Source organism: Zootoca vivipara, chromosome 10 (assembly GCF_963506605.1).
Source record: "Zootoca vivipara chromosome 10, rZooViv1.1, whole genome shotgun sequence".
Lineage (NCBI taxonomy): Eukaryota > Metazoa > Chordata > Lepidosauria > Squamata > Lacertidae > Zootoca > Zootoca vivipara.
This window is the reverse complement of record NC_083285.1, coordinates 59,716,785-59,740,628: the sequence shown is the minus strand read 5'-3', so window position 1 is coordinate 59,740,628 and position 23,844 is coordinate 59,716,785. Positions and strand designations below refer to the sequence as shown.

General features: G+C 46.9%; 1 protein-coding gene across 4 annotated transcripts in view; it reads right to left on the bottom strand.

The window, feature by feature from the left end:
• The window catches only part of PDE3A (phosphodiesterase 3A), a 275,569-nt gene that overhangs the window by 12,913 nt on the left and 238,812 nt on the right, over nt 1-23,844 (bottom strand). For all 4 annotated transcript variants that reach the window (XM_035127082.2, XM_035127086.2, XM_035127085.2 and 1 more), the window contains exons 7-15: nt 21,954-22,039; nt 20,577-20,746; nt 16,472-16,609; nt 12,632-12,743; nt 11,029-11,142; nt 10,058-10,257; nt 8,147-8,350; nt 6,289-6,444; nt 5,105-5,345 (exon numbers count right to left, since the gene is read on the bottom strand). In XM_035127082.2, the coding sequence (XP_034982973.2) occupies nt 5,105-5,345; nt 6,289-6,444; nt 8,147-8,350; nt 10,058-10,257; nt 11,029-11,142; nt 12,632-12,743; nt 16,472-16,609; nt 20,577-20,746; nt 21,954-22,039 (1,421 nt within the window). The remainder of the gene's footprint in view (nt 1-5,104; nt 5,346-6,288; nt 6,445-8,146; nt 8,351-10,057; nt 10,258-11,028; nt 11,143-12,631; nt 12,744-16,471; nt 16,610-20,576; nt 20,747-21,953; nt 22,040-23,844) is intronic.

The window sequence follows — 23,844 nt, the reverse complement described above, 5'->3', positions numbered from 1 at the left end:
AGCATTTATCACCACCTGAGATTCTGCTCGGAACCACTGCAAACCTAATCAGGCTAACTGCTGCAACTGCACTCATTTGCTTTTAGGTCAGGGGGTTGCACCGGAACGCAAGAACTGCGGAAGGCTCATGGGGTCTGAACTGGAGGCGAGGGACCCGAAGTGAGATCTTGGGGTCATAATAGATGTAGCTCGAGGAAGATGTTGACCCAGTGTGTGGCGGTCGTCAAAAAGGCATGCTCCGTGCTAGGGATCGTTAGGAAAGGAACTGAAAATGAAACAGCCAGCATTATAATGCTGCTCTGCAGGCGTGGCTGTGTTTGGAGTACTGTGTACAGTTCTGGTGGCCTCACCTAAAAAAGGATATTGTAGAGAGTTTGAAAAGGTTGAGGGAAGGGCCACCGCGATGGGCCTTTCAAGGGAATGGAGGAACTCTCCTATGAAGAAACATTTGAGCTGTCTGGGGCTTAGAGCAGTGGTACCCAGCTAAGAACTGTGGACCCCGCTTTTCAAAAGCCAAGCCATGGACCCCCTACTTTTGGAAATGTTGATGCCCCAGCACAAAACCAGGATGCGCGTCTTCTGGGTGGTCTCCTGTGCAAGTCATGTGACCTGTGTGTTTCTAGTTGCCACGATCTTGTGTGTTTTGGGGGCAGTGTTTGAAACTTCCATTGTTCCAGTGTCAGAGTGCTGACAGCAGCTCCTGGCTGGTTGCCCAGGAAACTATAAAGACAAGGAAAAGTTTCTTACAGTCCTTTTTTTATTTCAGACATTACAAAGAATGGCTATAGAACACAGCCTCTTGGGTAATGGCATTGTCCCGAGTGAATCTCCACCCTGTCTCTCCCACTTCCTCATTCGTCGACATCATCACCTCTTCTATGGGTGCTGCTACGTGCCCTCTGTCTTTGAGCTCTTTGCTCTCCTACTTTTAAGGCTTGCCGGGTTCTGGGATATGGTGGGTCTGGAATGCTTTCTAGTGACAACGTGTCAGCCAGCTGCTGCTCCGGCTCTGTCTCCTCCTCCTCCTCCTCCCCCATTATTTCCCAACTATCCCCTTCATCTGCCTCTGAACTGTGACCTCCCGCAAACCACTGTTGTAAACCTATACTGTCTTTCTCTTCCTCCTCCCTGGAAGGGTCACGATGCAGAGGCGGTCTCCACCATTCCTCCTCTGCACTGTCCCCGATATGTAGGTGTGTTTTGCAACAGGGAAATTCATTAGCACAAACAGTACTGATTCTAAGAGAGGAAGGAAAGGAGGACCTTTTTCTGCCTCCGCAATTCCAGCTACTCTCTGAAGACTGGAGAAGAGACCCTCTTAAGAATATTAGGGGGGTGGGCAGGGGAAGGACAAGACCATGTGAAAAAATGAACATATTTTAGCTGCCGTTCATTCGTTTTCAGCTTTGTATTCTTGTTATAAGAAAGCAAGCCTAGACATTCCGTTGTTGTGCCCATAACCTAGGTTTAAGGTGTCATGTAGCTCCTACCGTGTTTCTCACATTTTAAGACATGTCTTATATTTATTTTACTCAAGAAAATAAGCCTATGGCTTATTTTCGGGGGGTTTCTTCTTTTTATTTTTTTTTAGTAACCAGTAAGTTGCTGCTGCTGCTCAAGTGCCGACAAAGCGCCCAGCAGCGCGCGCCGCATGGAGTCCCGAGCCAGCGGGACCCACTGAAGCGCCGACAAAGCTCCCGGCAGCAGAGCGCCCTGAGCCGCAGGAGGAGCACCGTGGCTCTTGGCCTCTCCGCCGTCCCGTTCCTGTCTCCGCCACAGGCGCCACCGCCTCCTGCTCCCTCCCGGGGCGTCCTAGGCTTTGCCCCCTCGGCAGCGCTCCATGCAAAGCCAGGGCGAGCGCAATTCCACCAGGAGGTTCCCTCCGCGGCACCCATAGAGACCATAGAGGAAAGGCGCGCGGCAGACACACCACTTCCGTTACCCTCACCCACTCCTGCTGCGGCTCGAGGCGCTCTGTGACAAAGCGCCCGGCAGCGCCGCGCAGAGCGCCCCAAGCCACAGGAGGAGGAGGATTCAAAGTGCTACAGAGCACTGCTGGGTCCCGCTGGCTCGGGGTGCTCCGCATGGCACTGCTGGGCGCATTGTTGGCGCTTCAGCAGGGCCCGCAGCACGCACCGCGTGGAGTCCCGAGCCAGCGGGACCCAGCAGCGCGCCCCGCTGAAGCACCGACAAAGCGCCCAGCAGCGCCACGCGGAGCACCCCGAGCCAGCAGGACCCAGCAGTGCTCTGTAGCACTTTGAATCCTCCTCCTCCTCCTGTGGCCCAGGGCGCTCTGTGTGGCGCTGCCGGGCGCTTTGTCGGCGCTTCAGCTGGGTCCCGCTGGCTCGGGGCTCCACACGGCGCGCGCTGCGGACATTGCTGGGTCCCGCTGGCGCGCGCTGCTGTATATCTTGGCAAGGCCCCCCAGAACTGCACTTACGGTAGCAATACGGCTTATTTTCGGGGTATGTCTTATATTTTTTCAAAGCATGAAAATCGTGCCATGGCTTACTTTATAGGCACGTCTTAAAATGTGAGAAACACGGTAGCTTTCGTACCTCAGTTTCTAACACTGTTTGGGGCATCATGTTCTCACGCAATAGCTCAGCTGTTTCCCTTCTTTAAAAAACCCCCACTTTCTGCTAGCCCATCTTGATAATTCCAGGTATCTGAAAACTAAGAATTCTGCTCTTTTTGTACCCATGGGCCATACAGTAAGAGGAATTAGTAGACCTTTTGAGTTCCACTGAGAGCTTTTGTTGGTGGCATACCCGACTGAACTTGGAAGAAGATGGAAGAGATTCTAGGCCAACGTTTCCCATGTACTAAGGAGGAAGTGCCACCTGGCACTATGTTGTCACAAAGAGAAAGGGCTGCATTAAAGAGTCATAAGTCATGAATGTTTGCCCAAATAATTGTCTGAGGGGTAGGCAGGGACCAGAAAACATTTCCTCCTTTGCACAGCTTATCCTTTTCAGGTTACTGAAAATCAGTAAAAGGAGAACCTCTAGGGAGGACTCATGAAATGTGATGAGAACAGGAAAATAAAATATAAACTAGAAAAAAGGGGGGCAAGGTTCAGTCTCTGCCCAACAAGTGTATGGCGTAGACGCTAGGAAAGTGGTAGAAAAGTGATTCAGTTTGCATTTAAAGGTGAACCTACCTAATTCACACTTTCTAAAACAATGCACAAACTGAAACACAGCTCTAATCCTTCAAAATTTGCCCGTCTCTGGATTTTGCAATGCATTTTTGTAGCAAAATGATGTGTACAAAAATACACATTATTGGGAAAAATGTGCATTTCTGCATGTATTAGTGGAAATAACCAATAACATGCATTTGTAAAATTGTGCATGTTAGGGAAAACTGTGCAAAAGAAATGTGTATATTAGGAGAAATTTGCACAAAAATCCTGATGAATTTTCATGAGAACTTTTCTCTCTTTTTAAAAACCCCCATAAACTGGGAGAACTGAATTTAAGGTCTGAAAAATGGAAACAGAGAGACTATGAAGGAGGCAGATTCACTCTTCCCCATCAGAAGCACGTCATAATGCAAGCTGGACTGAAGCAGCTATGCACATCTCCCCAAACACAGCTCCTCATACATCATGCAGTAGCATTCGGTGGGGGACCGCATCGTTGCTCGACGGGCTGCCCCACGCCGAGCATCGCTGCTGGTTATTGAGAGGCAGAGGGGGAAGTGTGAGCAGCAGGAAGCTCAACACGGAGCTGGTACGGAGGCAAGAGCGTTGACTTGGTTCAGCTGCCCTGTCCTGCTCCCTGTGATCTGCCCCTTCCGCTCTTGGTAACAGGCAGCGGCACTCAGGGTTGGGAAGCACAAGGAGCAATATTGCCATACCAACCAAGACTGTGTGTGTGGGGGGGTGTTATTGGTTGGCTATATTATATATTTTGTGTTCTCATTTTGTATTTTTATGTTGTGAACAGTGCTGTGATCCTGGGGTGAAGGGTGGTATACAAACTTAGTAAGAATAATAGGACCTGCTCCCTGTTGCTGTTGCCGTTGTTTTTTCTATCTTCATTTTAGATCTTGTGATTTATGTAGAAATTGTCCAGCTTGGTTGTGTATTTTTTGATATTTTGTTTATTGTTGATGACTACTTTTGTTACGTTGCAAATACACACACACACACACACACACACACACACACACACACACATTTATATATATATATTCTGGTTGTAAGCTGCCTTCAGCATGGTTTGAACTGTGGAAAGGTGGCATACATATGTATGTATGTATGTATGTATGTATGTATGTGATTGCCCAATGCAGCAAGCAAAGGACTTCCCCAGCAGCTGTGGCCTCCTTCAACCCAGGTGCTTATGTACAAGCTCATCTGGCCTCAAATGCAGGAGAAGGGGGGGGGGTGTCTTCACAGCCACAGTTAGGACTGCCATCCATGTGGTATGTTACTGTGGAAGATGGTTTAAAAAACCCAAACCAAAAAACCTCAAGCTGCACTTGTCGGGATAGGACAGTGTTGCGTAGAATTATCAAAACAGTAGAGAGTATCATTGGTTGTTCTCTCTCTATGTTAGAACATATCTATACCGTCAGGTGCCATACAAAGGCACTAGACACATCAAGAGATTCATCACATCCGGGTCATCGTTTCTTTGAGCTCCTGCCATCAGGATGCAGATACAGAACAACAAAGGCGAGAACGAGCCGTCTCAAGAACAGTTTCTTTCCTAGAGAAATTTTGGCCTTAAATGGACTTTGAAGTCATTTTATTTATTTGTTATTGTTCTGTATTGTATTGTGCTTATTAGTATTTTAATTCATGTGGAGTGTCTTGTCTGAGTTGATACAGCAACCGAGAAATTTCGTTGTTCCCGCAAGGGGACAATGACCATAAAGATTTATTCTATTCTATTCTCTTCTCTTCTTTTGTACCATTGTCCCAATTAAAATGACCAACTGAAGTTGCTTATTTTTCCCCTAGGGCAAATAGCAGCTTTAGGGGTGAGTGGATTTTTAACTAGGAACACCACATGGCAGGGGAAGAGGGAAGGGTTAAAACCCAAGGTGTTGAGTCTGCGGGAGTGAGCACATCCATAAATAACAAACTTACTTGACTCGGGGTTTTCATAGGTGTCCATGTCTGCCGCATCTTCCTCCTCCTGTTCATCAGTATCGCCTGACTCATCGTTATCTTCGACCCACTTCCCTGGCATCAGCCCTGCTGAGTCATAGGAATTGCACAGCGGTCCCACAATGTGAGAGATGAAGGATTCCTGGAGGTTTGCCAGCTGCGGAGCGGCACGATCCATGAAAGGGCTGATGGGGAGGCCTAAGCTGGCTTCCTCGTCACCCTTATGAAAAAGGAGAAAGTCTGTTAAGATGCTATCTTGATCCCTTAGAACAGAAATGCACATTGTGTCTACCACTGCGGTCCTGATCTGGGACTCTCAGCAGGTGAGTCCAACAAAGTGAGGTCAGAGACCTGGTGCATTTTACTCCCTCCTTAAACAACAACAACAACCACCCCACAAGGAGCTAACAGTTAGAACTTGATCATGTGCCTATCTGAGGCCAACAAACCACAGTGTAATCCAGTGTAATCCAGAGATAAATCAAACCCTAACTCTAACCCAGTGGTTCTCAAACTTTTTTCTCTGGGCCACACCTATGGAATAATTAATTTGCTCATGCAACACCATTTTTTAAAAATACATAAATACATTGGAAATCAAACTACTCCCAGCAGTGCTTGATTTATAACACAAAACACAACTAATTTATAAAACGATCACAGGACACCATAAGAACATAAACCATTCCCAAAATATAATTATAAGCGAGCCTCTTACATATGTACCTTAAGTATGTATACAAACTCAATGAGAGGTGTGAGCTTGCTTTTGCCAGGTAAGCTCATTTATATTACCTGTAGGTCTAATTTGAGACAAACTCTCATCTCCTCAAAAACACAAATAAGGCTTTCTCTTTTCTAATCTTTCGTATTTGTCAGAGTTGAATATTCCTGCTCACAACAATAATTTGTGGAGAACTGTAGAAGAATAGCCAATGCTCTTAAAGACAGGCATGCATACATATAGTTTCCAATTGTATACCCACAATACGCTGAAATGTTCGAATGTTTGATTGTCCTTGAATCTTCCCGCCATGCTTGCCACCCTCTCCTGCCACACCAGGATGATGCGCCACAACCTTTGACAGCCATTGCCCTAACCCCTTACCCTAGAGGTTTGTGTGTCCCCTTGCTCCTTCCAGCAACAGCTCAAGGCTAGTTACCTGTTCGTAAAATTCGTTGACAATGCCCTCCGTCCACTGCAGATGCAATTCTTTGCACTTTGCGGGCCCGTTGATGTCAGCCAGCTTGATGCACATCTGGCAAACCAGCAAGCGGTCGTTCTCGTTCGTCCAATCAATGCCAACGTCATCATTGACCTGGCAGACAGACGTGACTAAGGTGAGCGGTGCGATACTGTCGCAGCCACGCATAACACAAAACAATTGGAGAACGAGGATGCGATATCAACTGCACAGAACAGCACTTTCGGGGGTGACGGCTGATGTATCATTTATATTTGCTTTACATAAATTATATTCCCATTACTCACATATACTTATAGAGCTTAACTTAAACAAATCGAGCAGCACCTATCCTCACCAGCATATTTGACTGAGGCTCTGGCCCCAATCCACCCAAGGGTTGGCAAACATTTTGGGTCAGTGGGCATGTCTGGAATTTTGAGAACGTGCCGGCCAGGGGTGCCTGCCACAAAAGGGCTGCCATGGAGGAGTGGCAGGATACCAAAGAGCATATAGGGAGACAGGACTGCAAAACGGTGCAGGCGTGCCCCCTACCTACCCCAGGAAATGGGAAAATGGCATCCACATCAGGAAGTGCTGTTCTTTGGACTCGCCTGCGTTCAAAATGGAGAGGAGGGTGAATGCCCAATCCTGGAATCCAGGGAAATATGGGTATGTTTGAGGAGCTGGTCTCAATTTAGGAGAGGCCAAGACTGTGAGATCAGGAAAAGAGCAGGAATAGGAAACTCTTTCTCCTATACCTTGGATCTCGAACGCCTTGGCTCCCAAACAAATCGGCTCCCGAATGAGTGAAACCTGGAAGTGAGTGTTTCGGTTTTCGAACGATTTTTGGAAGCCAAAATCTGCACTTTGGTTTCCGAACGTTTTGGAAGTTGAACAGACTTCTGGCACAGATTTTGTTCGACTTCCAAGGTATGACTATTGTGAACTGGGGACGGGGGGATATTTGCTGAGATGTGATGTGTTGTCAACTCCTCCCCATGCAGATTCTAAATCTGCATTTTGCAGGCAGGACATGCATCCTTGGTCCCAACTAGCTGGCAATTCGGGGACATTCCCTATGTGCTAGAAATGCGCAGCCTTCGTTGCCGATTTCCAAACTGAGTTGCTGTAGCAGATCCAACATCTAATGCCCAGTAGTTTGGTATTAATGCCAGTTTGCTGGGAAAATATCATCTGTTGGCACCTGAAGCTCACTCTCGACCCATCAAAGTGCTGGGACTTGAATGACAGTGCACTGTATTCATGTAATGTTTTGCCTGCTGTATCTGTAAGAGTCAGGGATGGTCAAAATACTTCTCTGTCTTACAGCCAAAACGACTGGGCGCCCCAATTTCATTTCAGACTGCAGTGAGTAGAAATGGGGATTTACATGAGATTTGAGCAGCATAACTTCCAACTGAATAATGGAAATGACCTTTTGTTGATGTAAGTCCCAGAACCACATGATATTGTTCCTGGGGCAACATCAGGATGATAAAACCATTACCTTTCCCCCAGCCAACTTGGATATACAGTGATACCTCGGGTTACAAATGCTTCAGGTTACAAATGCTTCAGGTTACAAACGCTTCAGGTTACAAACTCCGCTAACCCAGAAATAGTACCTCAGGTTAAGAACTTTGCTTCAGGGTGAGAACAGAAATCGTGCTCCGGCGGCACGGTAGCTGCAGGAGGCCCCATTAGCTAAAGTGGTGCTTCAGGTTAAGATCAGTTTCAGGTTAAGAATGGACCTCCCGAACGAATTAAGTTCTTAACCAGAGGTACCACTGTACAAAGGTTTGAGCGCAAAGGACATACGTGGAATCGATTTTACCTTGGCATTGAACTTTGCTACGAAGTCAAAGTGCTTCTTCAGATCAGTGGCCAAGATTGCCTCAATGACAAGGAACCGAAAGTGCTTGAACTCCACATGGTCGAGGTTGACTAGGAAGTTATATTCTGGCCTGGACATGAAGAGGTTCCACGCAGCCGCTGCATGGTGGTTTTCCAAAACAGAACGGTCATTATACAGAACAGCCTAAATGGAGAGAAGGATAGACAGTTTGGCATAATTTATTTTGGTTCTACTAGTGCCTGAGAGGCATAAACAGCCATATATAGCACTGAGGGCCTATCCAAGTTCTGGAGACTCTGCTTAGATCCCCTCCAGCTCCTGGTATTTACCTAGGCCTTGTGAAGGGACGGACAACCTCTTTCAACCTGAAGGATGGGTTTGTACACTGCCAACCTCCTCAGGGTCAAAGGGGTGGGGTCAGAGGCAAAGGAGAGGAAGTGGGTTGGACAAAAAAATGCAAACAATGTTAAAGATGTCTCTCTATACACTGCTTGATTTAGTCATGAGTGAGAGGGAACAAACACACATTCACACACAGGCAATGGGTGTCCCCTTTGAAAATGCTCCTTAGCGACGGGTCATTCCACATCAAGTGATAATGGAGGTATTTCAAAACTATGAAGACCAATCTCTTCAGAACTTCATGGGCTTTAATGCAGGGGTCGGCAAACTACAGCCCAGTGGCCGGATACAGCCTGAGGGGGTCGTTAAACCAGCCCCCGGTCCTTGTCTCCCGCTCAGTCAGTCCCCTGGCAGAGCTAAACCGGCGTGGTGCACCGGTTTAGCTCTGTGCAGAGACTGACTTCCGGGACGCAGCCACGGCTTCCTATTGGCTGCAGGAAGCTCCTGCAGCCAATAGGAAGCCGCAGATGCCTCCCCCTCCCCCGCCATAGCTCTAAAAGCCAGCCGGAAAAGAGTGGCGGGCGTGTGTGCATGTGCACTGGCGGAAAAGTTTGCCGACCCCTGTATTAATGCAATATGGCACATGATGGACTTACTTTAAATTTTAAAGTTAAGTTACAAAATTTTAAAAAGTGACTTAAAAAAACACCCATTATGATTTTAAAAAATCCAAAAAAGGTATTGATAATTTCATATTACTAAGAGCTCCCTGCAAAATTTCATCTTGGAATCTCAATGAGATCACATTAAAAAAATTGTGCATACATGTCTGCCTTAAAGGTAAAGGGACCCCTGACCATTAGGTCCAGTTGTGACCGACTCTGGGGTTGCGACGCTCATCTCACGTTATTGGCCGAGGGAGCCGGCGTACAGCTTCCAGGTCATGTGGCCAGCATGACAAAGCCACTTCTGGCAAACCAGAGTAGCACATGGAAACGCTGTTTACCTTCCCGCCGGAGCGGTACCTATTCATCTACTTGCACTTTGACATGCTTTTGAACTGCTAGGTTGGCAGAAGCTGGGACCGAGCAATGGGAGCTCACCCCGTCGCAGGGATTCTAACCACCGATCTTCTGATCGGCAAGCCCTAGGCTCAGTGTTTAACCCACAGCGCCACCCGCGTCCCTATGTCTGCCTTACTGTGTTCTATTTAGGACAAATGAGTGTTGCAAAATATAAGAGAATAAACAAGAAATCAAGCAATAATATGTTACTTGAGGCATATATTTTTTTTTTAAAAAAGTAATTCAATTAAAAAGTATCTTGAGAAGCTAATCAGGTTTTGCTTTTAAAAATGTATCCTAAAGCAGAGTGTGTTGCATGAGAGAACTGGTTACGGCTTGTTTGAACCAGCACTGACTGGCTTTGACGTGTGTGGACAAGCTGTGGCTTGTTGTTCAAGGGCTCAGTGAGATTCACTCTTACGAGAATTCTTTCACAGCGCCAGTTCTATGGACCCAAGTCAGGGTTGATCTCAGCCATCCTTACCTGAGGAGCGCTGGTGGCAACCAAGAAGGCATTGGTCCTCCCCGGGTGATCGTAATCGTGCATGGCAGCAGCTACATAAAGAGCCATCAGTTCGAGGGCAGGGATGTTGCCCGCCAAGCATCCATGGCCATCGTCTGTTGGTGCGTATGTTTTCGACAAGACGTAGCCCAAGTGGCCGTGAGTGATCCCGCTATCAGAATCTGAGCAGAAAACCAGGACATTTGCTGAGAGTTTGTTGTGAGGAACAGGGACAACCAAGTTTTGTGCCCAGTTGCCACACTTAACCTGGATTCGTTCCGTATCCATTGCTCATTTGCTTTTTAAAAGACATTTCTATACCGCTGTATCCTAAAGTATATATACTGTATATCACAGCTGCAAATTTACTACTTCCCGTGATGTTCAGTACCCACACCCAAAAAGCAGCACCAGCAACTGAGAATCTGGGCACTTGCAAACGCAGACATCGCTTGGGTCCATTGGGTAATTAAATGGCTCCCCCCAATGCCTATGCCAAACCCTTCCCATTTGTAACTAATAAAGTTGTGGCCTATTTGAACCCAAAACTTGATACGCTGCTGTCTTGGCTGGTTATTCTGTTGCACAGAGAGCGACAAGGGGGGGGGGGTAGAACTAGTAGCCTCTGATAGTTTTGTTTTTATTATGACCTTTTTTGTCAGATTGTCATTAGGCATGCAATCTATTTTGTTGTCTATTTTGTTGTTTCTTCAGCTTGTAAATCGCCTTGCGTATAGTAATACAGAAAGGCGGTATAGAAATTGAAAGTGAAATGAAAAATGAAATTGGTTTAGTTCTCCATTAATGCCATCCAAGTGAGTGGCCATCACAAGCCTCTTCTATGTGCTTCTTCTACACGCATCTGGTAAACATGTCCCGTTTCCTGCAGAAAGAGACACTGGGCCAAGAAACCAGCTTAAGGGCTCCCCAAAATCGCATGCTAATAAAATTACCTGAATCGCTTGCTGACCCATGGTCATTAATCACAGTTGAGAGTCCTGGTATAGGCTGCGTTGAAAGGTACCAAACAGCGTGGAGAACATCAGTGGCATGGATCCTGTTGTGATCTGTTAAGACAGAGGCAGATTACTTCTGCTGGGGGGCTCAACAGCACCATCTGTTGGACAGAGAGAATCAATTCTCTGCTCGTGGCTCAAATCTCTCGCAGGAACTAGTGTCAACTGCTGAGCTAAGGAAAAAGATGCAGGTGGATAGGCATATTCATTTGCTACGATAAAATTGCAGGTGTTTCCAACCTTCTCAAAGTGAGATACAGTGGTGCCTCGACTTACGAATTTAATCCGTTCTGAAGGCACCTTCGTAGGGCAAAAAATTCGTAAGTCGAAAAGCGCCACTGGAAATGCAATTTCCCATAGGCATGCATTGGAAACGGAAAAATTCGCAAGTCGAAGCAACCCCATCTAAAAATTCATAAGTCAAAAAAACCCTATCTAAAACCGCCGCGGTTTCCGTTCGGATGTTGAGAAATTCGTAAGCGTGCGGCCATTTGCCCCATTCGTAAGTCGAAAAATTCAGTTGTCGAGTCATTCGTAAGTCGAGGTACCACTGTATTTTGTGTGTGTGTGTGTGTGTGTGTGTGTGTGTGTGTGTATAAACACATACAGTATTATTTGCATTAATCCCTTTCTCAAATTATATTACAAGTGCCAATCCAAACCTGCTAACGTTTTTTCAATGTTTGCAATGCTCCTTCATATATTCTATAAAGTTAACCCATTCATTTCTAAAATTTATTGTCCTCTTGGTGTCTAATCTTCCCGGTCTCAAAGTGAGTTATATACCACTGCTCATTTCAGTAATACACGAAGGGAAGAAAGCATGGGAGAATCGAGTGGGCAGTGGTTAAGAGCAGGCAGAATGACACCTGCTATCGTTTCTGATCTGATTTTAGTTTGTACTCTACTTCGGTATTGTCTACAAATGGGCTATCACATTTACCCTGATCCCCAATCGCAAAGTGAAATATCATTCGTTATTCTGTATAATTTAGAAAGCCTTGTGCATAAGAATGGGGGGGGGAGACCCCAGGTCTGGGGAACAAATGCGTTTTTTAAACGTGTCCCTTCCAATGAAAATGCACTGAAATTCATTACATATTTAATTAGGTTAGTTCTGGCCATAGTGGGTGGCAAGATGAATAATGCAGCAACAACAAAACAGAATGGAAATCGCTGCCACCTTACATCTGTGCAAGTCCAGTGAACTCAATGGGACTTGCTTCTGAGTAGACATGTATACCGCACTGTGAAAGTTTTACTGTGTGCGTTATGGATTTGGGGCTGTACGCAACACTGTTCAAAGCAGATTCACTGAAGTTAATGGGCACGACTTAACAGGAATATCAGTGGGTCTACTCTAAGCAGGACTTAGTTGAGTTTTATAGGTTTCCGTTGGCCTTTTATCGGATGTGGTCTGGATTCAAATTATTTACTTTGGGGGAGTTGTGCTGTGCCTTAAGCACTCTCAGCCTTGAAAGAAGGTTCATGATGGAAAAATAGGAATCGGCGAATATCGCACTCTTGCTGTCATACTTACAAGGTATCTCTCGGTATCCACACTCCAAAGCATGGAAGTAGTTCATAAACTCTCTCATGGGAATTTTAAAGGTTTCAAATAGCCCCATATCTTCAAAGAGCCTGTAGGACACCTGGAAAAACAGAGCAAAAGTAACTGTAAAACACAAGAGCCTGGCCTTGAAGAATCCACACAGCTTCACAACACAGAATATGGCCTCCAACAACAACAACTGCAAAGGCCTCTGCGGAATGCTTTCCATCCTAGCCTGCAAGCCACCTCCTCTGTTTTGGACTCTAGCCATTTCAAGAGCTTCATTTTTAACCCCATCTCTACAGCCAAACTCCCAATCCTGTGAGGTAGGCGTGAGGAAGTTGGGACCCTCCAGATGCTGTTGGATTCCACCGGCCCCAGCTGGTAGGGCCAATGGCCCACTCAGTCCGGCATCCTATTCTCACAATGGCCAAGCAGGACCCAAGCACAGGATCCCTCTCCCCCCCCCCTCCTGTGGCTTCCAGCAACTGGCATTCAGAAGCATTACTGTCTTCGTCCATGGAAGAAGAGCATAGCTGTCATAGCTAGTAGCCACTGAAAAGCCTTCTCCTCCATAAATTTGTCCATTCCTCTTTTAAAGCCATCCAAGTCGGTAGCCATCACTGCCTCCCTGTACCCATATGATCCCAACCAGTTGAAGCAGCCATGGCTTTGCCCAAAGAATTCTGGGTGTTGCACTTAAGTTAAGGGTGCTGAGAGTTCTTAGGAGACCTCTGTTCCCCACACAGAGCTACAATGGCAGAGTTCCCTGTGAACTGTGAGATGTGATACATAAGTAGCAGACAAGTACAACATTCCTTGTTTTCCTAGAGTGGACATGTAAGGGGATGTTTGGACTAGCCAGTCGAAAACTTCCTGTTTCCTCCTGGCTGGGACATACAGGTGAAACTCAGAAAATTAGAATATCGTCGAAAAGCGCATTTATTTCAGTAACACAATTTAAAAGGTGAAACCAATATATGAGATAGATGCATGACATGCAAAACAAGATATGTCAAGCCTTTATTTGTTGTAATTATTTGTCATTGGGCGGGTCAATTCAACGATATTCTAATTTTCCGAGTTTCATCTGTACTTCCTTTGCATGTGAATAGAGGTGGGTGTGACCTTACCTGTGCAGGTAACCAAAGCACAAAGCACACAGCCACTCCCTCCCTCTTTTGGACTTCATCGTTGGACCAGTAGCTTTTTAGCTAGAGATGCCTTGTTGGCTTTCAGCCAACAGAGGACAAAGAGACTATCTCCTTATAGGATACACTCACATGTATGTATCTGTAACTAAGTTTCCCTTCAGGGGATCCATCTGTGAACTGATGATGCTGTGAGTAAACTACTTTTATATATCTTAAATAAGATTGTGGCTTGTTTATTCTTCTAAGAGGGAAATAAGGGATCTTACCAGGAATCTATAGTGAGAAGCTTAAACAAGCTTGCAACCAGCTACCTGCTGTGCGCTTAAAGGGGAATGTTAAAACTCTGCTAAATTATAGAACCTGCTAGCGCAAGTTAGGAAGGATATTTAAAAACAACAAATCTTCTCCTGCCTCCCTGAACATTCCCACATGAACTGACCCTCCGACTTCCTGGATTGATGGTTGAACAACTCTGGGAAAGGAAAGGGATGGTCTCCTAACAACTCTCAGCACCCTTAAGAAACCACAACTCCCATAATTCTTTGGGGGAAGCCACGGCTGCTTAAAGCAGGCTTCCTCAAACTAGGCCCTCCAGATGTTTTGAGACTACAGTTCGCATCATCCCTGAACACTGGGTCCTGCTAGCTAGGGATCATGGGAGTTGTAGGCCAAAAACATCTGTCGTGAGTGCTTTAGCTGGATTCCTGCATTTCAGGGGATTGGACTAGGTGACCCTTGGGGATCCCTTCCAACTCTACAATTCTATGATTCAAGCTGTAGCATCGTATGGTGTGATTGTGGCCTAGATGCTCCCTTTGGCCTGGTCCTCCAGGGCTCCTATTGCGCTCTTATGTTTTGCTGCTATTAAACATAATAACACAATCCATTAATAGCAACAAAAATAAGTATTGCAATGTGTTGAAATGAGTAGGGTTTCTGCTCTCACCATCACAGCTGCTCCCAGAAGACTTTAATAGACCCTCTCACCAGATGACAGGAAGGCAACACTTTCCAACACCTTCCTAAGTTGCTTAATTTTCTTTGTGCGCAAAAGCATGGAAGATAATAATAGCTCTTATTTAGCAGGCCTGGTCGTGAAACACCTCCCAAATTCTCATTTGCAGCTATAACCTCCTGGAGCCACATCCCAACAGGTTTTCCTGGAATCTGACCCCCTGCCCGATATATTGTTTTTCAATCCTTTGACCGAAGTAGCAAGGGGAAGGTAGCTTTAATTTTAAACCAGAGCTGGTCTTTCTCTCCCTTAATTGCAGCCTTCAATTCCAGCTCCTCCTTTCCAAGCAAAACCTGATTTATCCCGACAGGGGTTGCCGTTAAGCAAACGGAAGTCTCAAATTAAGGTATTACCTATCTACACAGCTTGCCACTGAACTGCAGTGCAGGTTAGAAAGGGTTTGCTCTTCCATTCCCTTTGCATGGATTACTGTCTGCTGCACTTTGTAATTTGCTGGTGCTGTGTTTGAGTGCTTTCTATTGCACCACAGATGGATGCTTTTAGCTTACGTCTAAAAAGAGAGAGAGAGAGAGAAATCTAGACCATTTTAGCATCCCTCTTAATGTACGCAGATGGCTTCTCAAATATTCTTCAAGGAGATCCATTGGTTCTGCTTTCCAAAGGCATATGCTTCCCCCAGGGGGTGGGGGATATGTCAACTCTTCTTTATTCCATTTCATAAATTTCAGGCTATGTGGCACACTAATTTCTTTCTCCCTCTCACTAGTAGGTTCAAATCAGGAAGGCAATTCAAAATGCAGAAAGCTAAGAATGAATCACTCCAAACCCCAGAGGTCCTTTGCTATGCACCATCACAAGGCGTTTAATTTTTTCTTGCATCAGGAAGCACAAATATTAATTCTCTAGGCTTTAAATAAATGGATGCATCCATTTCAAAAGCCTGGTCTGACATTACACATTTGAGCCAAGTGCAGGCACTATGCTGCCCAATCTCCAAACCATGGTTAGCACCTCGCCCTTCCTCTGGCATGTGCATTCCATCTCCTTTCCTTCTTTTGGTACTAACCAAGGTTAACTTAGCATCTGCCCAGAAACAGCTCCAAACCACAGTCTGTAAACATGGTTAGTGAACTGGTTTTGGAGTAAACCATGGTTAGCTCCAAGCAGAGAAGGTGCAGAACAAAACTGGAAGTATGTGGTCCTCCAGATATCCCTGAATGCCAACTCCCATGAGACCCAGCCGGCATCAGGAATATTCTGGGGTGTCAGGAGTTGCAGTACAGCAACATTTGAAGGGCCATGGGTTTCCTTCCGTGGGGCAGAGTCAGCAAATTGGCTAGAAAGTAGATGAAGTGCAAGAAATAATATCATGTGGTTTGCAATAAGGAGAGGGCAATTACCCCCACTACTCTTCCTAAATAGCAACCATAATTATAAGGACATTTGTGCTCCCCTTTCAGGATTTCAACTTGGTACGGTGGGACCTAATTCTGTTTGAGCAACAAGAATTCCCTAAACTCAAGCAGGTGATTTTATTGTATGTATGTATGTATGTATGTATGTATGTATGTATGTATGTATGGGAGCTGTGTGCATGTAAAGAGCTGTGGATCACAGTTCTTGTACGTCCCCCTAACCAGGAACACACTTCACCCAAGGTGAGACCCCAGCCCAACTCTGCAATGCACACTTTCTTACCTGACTGAGGATCCGACCACATTTCTTCCCTATCTTCTCTACCAAATCGAAGATTGGGAAATTCCAATTGTTTAGTTGCTCCATAAGAGGGTCCAAATTGTCCATTATTAGAGGCTCTGGGGCAAGAATAGGCTTGTCCTGTATCAAGAAACAACACATGCTCTGAAGGTTACCAAAACACTGCAAAAAACATGGGTTACTAAGTCCCTCTCTAAATAAACACACTGTGCCATTATTACTGGTGCATATCAATCCCAGGTTGGCTGGGATCAAGCGAGGGGGGCACTTTTTGACCTGGCAGACCAAAACTTTATCCACCCATCGCCACAGGGGGGCAAACTTTGACAGGTGGGCAGGTTCCTTATGATGGAGTCAGCTGACTTGACAGCTGGACAGCCCTGGCCAAAGTTCACCCACAGAGGTTGGGGGGTCAAAGTTTGCTTCACCAGCATATTCCCTGGAGGGGAAAAGTTTCTCCACGACTGAGTGAGATTTTCAGGTGAGGGAGTGAGGAAGCCTGTAGCCTTCCACAAGCTGCTTGGCTCCAACTCCCATCAGCTGTGAGAAACGAGCCCGCAGTAAATCGCACAAGTTAACTCCTTATTAGGAAAACAATCTGCACAGCAATGTCGGGCCTAATGACCACAGCAACTCTCTTTGGTAGGTCTTTCAGAGACTAAAGTCCCTTCCTTGCCACAGCTGCCTAAGTCCCCTCCTCTTCAAGGTCCTTCCCAAGCAATCTGAGACTATGCTGGTATGCTTGCCTTTGCTTCTCCCACTTCACGCCTCTCCTGGTCCTGGGAGATTAGAGCTGAAGGGGAGCTTGTTGCAGCAAAAGGGGGAGACCGCTGTGACTCTTCACCACCACCTACCTCTTGGTTTCTCTCCTCTCCTGCTTCTAAACTTCTCTCTGCCACAGACTCTCCCGTCTCACGAAACCCTGTTACTTCTTCTGTTTCTGACACCCCCTCCTCCCTCTAACCACTCACTGTCTTCCCACCCCCAATCCCCTGGCTCTGAGCCTTGTTCCTTTGGGGGTTCTCCGGCCAGTGCCTCCCAGATAGTGCCTGCTGAGCAACTCTGTGCCGAACCAGTCCATGACATCAGTCACAGTCAGCATGGCCAAAGTCAAGGATGATGGGAGATGTAGTCCAGCAATATCTAGATGGGCACAGGTTTCCACCCTTGTGTAGGTGCTTGCAACTCTAAGCTTTCTGCAAACAGATCCCCACCCTGGTCTACAGAGCTAACTGAGCTGGAAGTGAAAGTTAGCAGCTAGCATCTAGCATTTTTGCTTAAAAAAAGAAGAAGAAAAGAATTCAAACTAGCTTGAAGGGTTTGGAGGGTGGGCCCTTGGCATTGGGGAATTCTCTTCAAATCTTCAGCTTGGACTCTTTTGTACCATCCCTGGGAAGCTATTACTTATGAGCCAAATGTGGAGATTTAAGAGCTTAATTTAGGCCACATCTGCACAATCATTCCCAGCAGCCCTGCTCCGTTTCGCTCTCCATCTCCCGGTGTTTTTCTTGGTTTGTGCGATACGTTTTATTTTTACTTAATTCTTTTTTAATGGATGAATCTGTTTTGGAGTTCTTCATCTGTGCCATCAAAAATAGAAAGCTGCATGGGAGTTCTCATCTCTTTAGAGGGAAGTTTGACTCTCTCTCGCTACTACAAGAAGATATGGGGTGGTGATAATAAGAGTTTATACATAGGGGGTTGCATCAGAACTCTGCAGTTTCTATACAGCAGGTGATGGTAAGGTTATCCGGCCATGGGATGGGCGCAGTGCGACGCTGGAAATGGCGTCTGTGCATGTCCGCAGCGCTGGAAATTGCTTCTGTGGCTGCGCAGATGCCGGAAACCGCTCCTGCGCAGAAGCGATTTTGGGCGTCTGGGCATGCGCAGGCGCAATTTCCGGCGCTGCTTGGTGAGGCCCCGCGCTGCGCTGGTTTAGCGCAGCATGCAGGGGACTCGCCGAGCGGGCGGCTCAGTTCATGGGCCTCTGTGGGCCGTATCTGGCCCATGGGCCAGAGGTTGCCGACGTCTGCTGTACAGGATTCTAGACTTCCTAGTCCTTTCCCCCTCTTCACCACGGTTTTCCATCTCCCTACCACCACCCCTAACTCAATCACATACCCAGTCTTTAACCGACTGGATTTCCTCAAGTGTGCTGTTATCACCCTCTTTTGCATAGAAAGTGCCTGCAGGGCAACATAATAAAACGGCACTCACAGCCTGAATGTTGGAAATATAGGGGAAGATAGTAATAAATGCTAAGCACACATAATGTTGAGCTTCAAGCTGCATTGGTTGCCAGTTTGTTTTGGGCCACAACACAAGGTGCTTCTGTTGGTGTTTAAAGCCCTCAAAGACTCAGGCCCCAAATATCTGAAAGACCACCTCCTTCCCTACAGACCCTCTTGGGTGCTGAGATCAGGGGAGGGGCTTCCTTGGCAGTTTCTCCACTCTGTCAGGAGCCGGAGTCAGGAGTAAGTAATGAAGCATTTGGTATCCGTGAAGTTAACTCCTTATTCAGAGGAACCAAAAGAGTGCAGGCCTAGCAATCACAGCAACTGTTCCCAATGAGGCAGATGCGAGCGTGGATTGGCAGAAACATTGACAAGAAAGTACCTGGACCAGCCCTGAAAATATACTCCAGTTGGTTCAAGCCACTTATTCATCTTGGGCTTGCCGATCAGAAGGTCGGCGGTTCGAATCCCCGTGACGGGGTGAGCTCCTGTTGCTCTGTCTGAGCTCCTGCCTACCTAGCAGTTCGAAAGCACACCAGTGCAAGTAGATAAATAGGTACCGCAGCCGCAGGAAGGCAAACGGTGTTTCCGTGCGCTCTGGTTTCCGTCACGGTGTCCCGTTGCGCCAGAAGCGGTTTAGTCATGGTGGCCACATGACCCGGAAAGCTGTCTGAGGACAAACGGCGCTTCCCTCAGCCTGAAAGTGAGATGAGCACCGAAACCCCATAGTCGCCTTTGACTGGACTTAACCATCCAGGGGTCCTTTACCTTTAACTCTGACAGATAGTGGCTCTCAGAGGACACCTGCTGCCCAAGCTTCTCTTGAAGGAGGGGTGCGGGGCCTTTCTCAGCCTACGGGCCACAATTCTTCATGGGCAACTTCTGTTTTTTTTTGGGGGGGGACCATGTCAACAGGGGGCAGGGCCAGAGGAGAAAGTAGGCGGAGCAACAGACTCCCACCTTTGTAGAGCAAAAGCTACATTCCAGCCACATTAAACCTAGAAGTGCCTGTCCTTCAACCAGATGAGCAAGAGGCGTCATCGCAGTTCAAAGGGCCACTGAGGCTTGTGGCCTGGTGGGGTTTTTGAGAGCCGCATCTGTCTCCCGTGCCTGGGGCTCCACACCCCTGTCTTAAGTGGAGATGCTGTCACGGTCTGGTCAGCGGGCGGTTGAAGCCCTGACTGAGGACGTCAGGACCAGAGGCAAGATGGTGATGTAGAAGCAGGAACAGGTGCAGGGCTGAGGGTCCAGCAGCAGGCAGTCGCAGGGTCAAGGAGCAAGGCAGAGGCGAAGGTCTGGGAGTCAAGGAGCAAGGCGTCGGCAAGGCAAAGGTCCAAGGGTCGAGGATCAAGGCGTCGGCAAGGCAAGGGTCCAAGGGTCGAGGATCAAGGCGTCGGCAATGCAAGGGTCCAAGGAGCGAGAGGCCAGAGGCAACCAGGCAGGGATAGCATTGCTGTGGCAAAGAGCTGAAGGGAAATGCTGAGCTTTTATCCCTCCCAGCTGCTGCCACCAGGTGCAGTGAGGTATCAAGTGGCCTCACCTGAGTGACCACTCCTTGCCTCTCCAGCGCAAGCTGAGGTCTTCACCTGAGTGGCCACTCCTTGCTTCTTCAGCACAAGCTGAGGCAGGCCCCAGTCCTGCAAAGCACTACAGGCCCCAGAGCCTGACTCCTGCCCATACTCCTGACAGATGCTATGGATTGAGTGTGAAACCTGTAGTGTGGCTCAGCCACAGAGATGTGATCCAAATGGGAAATGATTATTTATTTACTTTTATTGCAAACCTTGAGGCAGTGCCTTTCCCCCTCAACAGGCATGCTAGAAACACACAGGCAGAAAAAGTGAATGAGATACCTCAGGCGGCAACAGAGTATGCAGTATGATGGTTTCTGGCGCGTACGCCCTGCAGATGGACCCCACGCGCTCCCGTTCCTTGGAGCACTCCGTCTCGTCGTCATTCTGCAAGATGTCGCTGCTGTCGCTGTTGTTTGTTTCGTAGTCAGAGGTGGCTTGCGCTGGGTCCTCTGAAAATGCAAGTCACTGTCAGGGATCAAGCTGGTAACAGAAACAGTTCCTCTGAGCTGTCAAAAGCTGCTTCCTACGCTGCTGTGTGCCTTGCTCTGCCAATCTCCAAATTCGCTCAGGGCAGACAGACAGAGAGACAGACAGGCAGACAGGGGCCCCTTCTGCACTATGCACTTAGAGCTGTATCGGGCCGCTCTAAACAGCTGTTGCTTCCCCCAGAAAATCCTGGGAAACGTAGTTTGTGAAGGGTGCAGAAAATGGTTAGGATATCCCTATTTCCCTCACACAGCTACAATTCCCAGAGTGCCCTAGGAAAAGGGAATGGTTTTTTTTAAAAAAAAAATACAAAAAACTCTGGGAATTGTAGTTCTGGGATAAGGTCCCAGGATAAGTTACAGCAATTTTAAACACTGCCGGTATCTACACATATGAATGAGACCCACTCTAATTTGTTTTACTAAAATTTGCTTCTATATATTTGTGTGTGCGTATATACACACAAAACACACATTGCTGTGTGCGCAGCGAGCCTTTGGCTCAAGTGGCAGTTAGGCATTGGTAAAACCTGGTCTGGGGGAGGGGAGGTGTGGCCATCACTTGCCCCTCCATTTTAAGGGTATTCCATTAAAGGGATCTAGGGGTGTGGATCATGTCTGAAGCCCGGGTATGGGCCAGGGCAGGCATCCCAAACTTCGGCCCTCCAGATGTTTTGGAGTACAATTCCCATCTTCTCCGACCACTGGTCCTGTTAGCTAGGGATCATGGGAGTTGTAGGCCAAAACATCTGGAGGGCCGCAGTTTGGGGATGCCTGGGCTAGGGCCTTGCCATGACCCCATTGGGTACCCTGGGAGAGCTCTCGTTGATGTACACCAACAGGGCTCCCCCTGTTGGTAGCTGATCCTTATGAGACTCCCTGCAAGTCGGGGAAGGAGTCAGATATAGTTGGTTCAATTCCAATGCCTAAGCCAATACCACTCACATTCTGTAACCAATAAAGTTGTGGCCTAAATTTGCCCATTAACCTAATATATTATGCCTAGGTGTTATTCTTCAACATAAGGGGGAGGCCTCGGGGTCTTGACACACAAGTGGCAAATGTTTGGATAAAAACAAACAGCAATGGCAATAAATGGGCAATTTTAGTGATTATGCTCCAAACGGAAGTTTCTTTTTCTCTTTCTTAACTACGGACACAACTTGCCCACCTGTTCTGTTCAGGGTGTGCGTTCCGCCTTCCCGTCTGCTCAGAGATGCTTCGCCGGGGTCTGCTGGGTTATACGGTCTGCCACAGCTAGAGCACAGGTCAAAGGACAGACATTGTGTAAAACTAGAGGGGTGAAAATACAGAGCAGTTGCCCTGCTTCACACAGCTTGCAAAGGACTGTGCCCTGTATGCGGAGAGCTGGGTGCGTGAAATAGGAATGGAAGAGGAATCTGTTTTAAGCGGATTCATACAAGGAAGCCAGTCTATTGACGTTCACCTGCATCAAACTCTTGCCCTGAGCACCCATTTATGTCTGAGCTGCTTGTGCATTTTAATTTTTTAAAACCCCAAATAATTATATGCAGAAATATGTATAACACATAATATGCAGAACTATATTTCTACATTTCTACATTTCTATATTTCTACAGCATAACTATAAATATGAATGCATAATTATTTTTATACGGTTACATAAATTGCTGAAAATTCTTTTTCTCTGCTAGTTCCTTTAGGAAACATGGATCATATATGTGCATAATGTTATACAGTGGAACCTTGGTTTTCAAACTTAATCCGTTCCAGAAGATTATTTGGCTTCCGAAAAGTTCAAAAACTGAGGATCCATGGGCTGGTTGCAAAGTCAATGGGGGGAAATGAAAAACGCGGCTCAGAAGCTGTTCGGCTTCCGAAAATTGTTCAAAAACCAGAGCAGTTACTTCTGGGTTTTCGGCGTTTGGGAGCCAAAAATGTTCCAAAACGGAGGCGTTCAAGAACCGAGGTTTGACTGTATCCAATGAAGCTGAATGTTGGAAGATTCAGGGCAGCTAAAATAAAGCACTTCACCATACAGCACAGGGTTAAAACTATGGAATTCACTCCCACAGGAGGCAGTGATTGCCATGACCTTAGAAGGTCTTCGTGGAATCATGGAATTGTAGAGCTGGAAGGAACTCCGAGGGCCATCTAGTCCAACCCCCCTTGCAATGCAGGAATCTCAACTCAAGCATCCATGACAGATGGCCATCTATCTTTAAAAATGGACTGGACAGATTCACTGAGGAGAGGACTATCAATGGCTGCTGGCCAGGATGGCTATGCTCTGCATCTACAAGTGGAGACAATAATGTTTCCAAATCCCAGATGCTGGAAACCACAGGAGGGGAAAGAGCTCTTATGCTTGCCAGTTTCCCACAGGCATCTAGTTGGCCACTGTGAGAACAGGATGCTGGACTAGATGGGACCCAACAAGGTATTTTTATGTTCTCTAACATACAATGTATATAATATGCGAGAATTGTTCATGTTTTAAACTAGACAATGCCATTGCAGTCAAGAGAATATAAACTCATGTATGCTGGCTGCTTGGCACGGCCTAGAATACCACCCTTCTGACTTTCTTTCCCACCAGAATAACACAATGGAGAGAGACCGGAGTACGCAGCGACGAACAAGCCTGCTGGAATGCCATACAACTTTCGCGGGTGAAAGTTTTAGAAAGTGCCATTTTTAAAAAAGCAAACACTCAAACCTGGACCCAATTAGGAGTGTTACATAATAGCATTAAACAAACACAACCTATTGCCACTGAGCTTTTAAGCAAGACCAAAACAGCCTGTTTCTTGGAAGCCTTTGTTTTCTTTTTTGGATGTTGCCATGGATCTAGTTCCAAGAAGTCAAAATATAGGACGCAACAAAAAGGCAAGTCCGCCTGGCTAAGGCCAAAGGGACTTGATATTGTCTGAGGGACCCTGATGCAGCTGGGGTGAGCCAAAACAACGCGTAGAGTCTTAGCTCAACTCTTCAAATACTTTAGGGGGCAAGTGGAAGGTGAGGTACAATCCAGGAACCCTAGGACCTTGCGCACGCAAGCTGAGCCCCGGTCCCCTTCG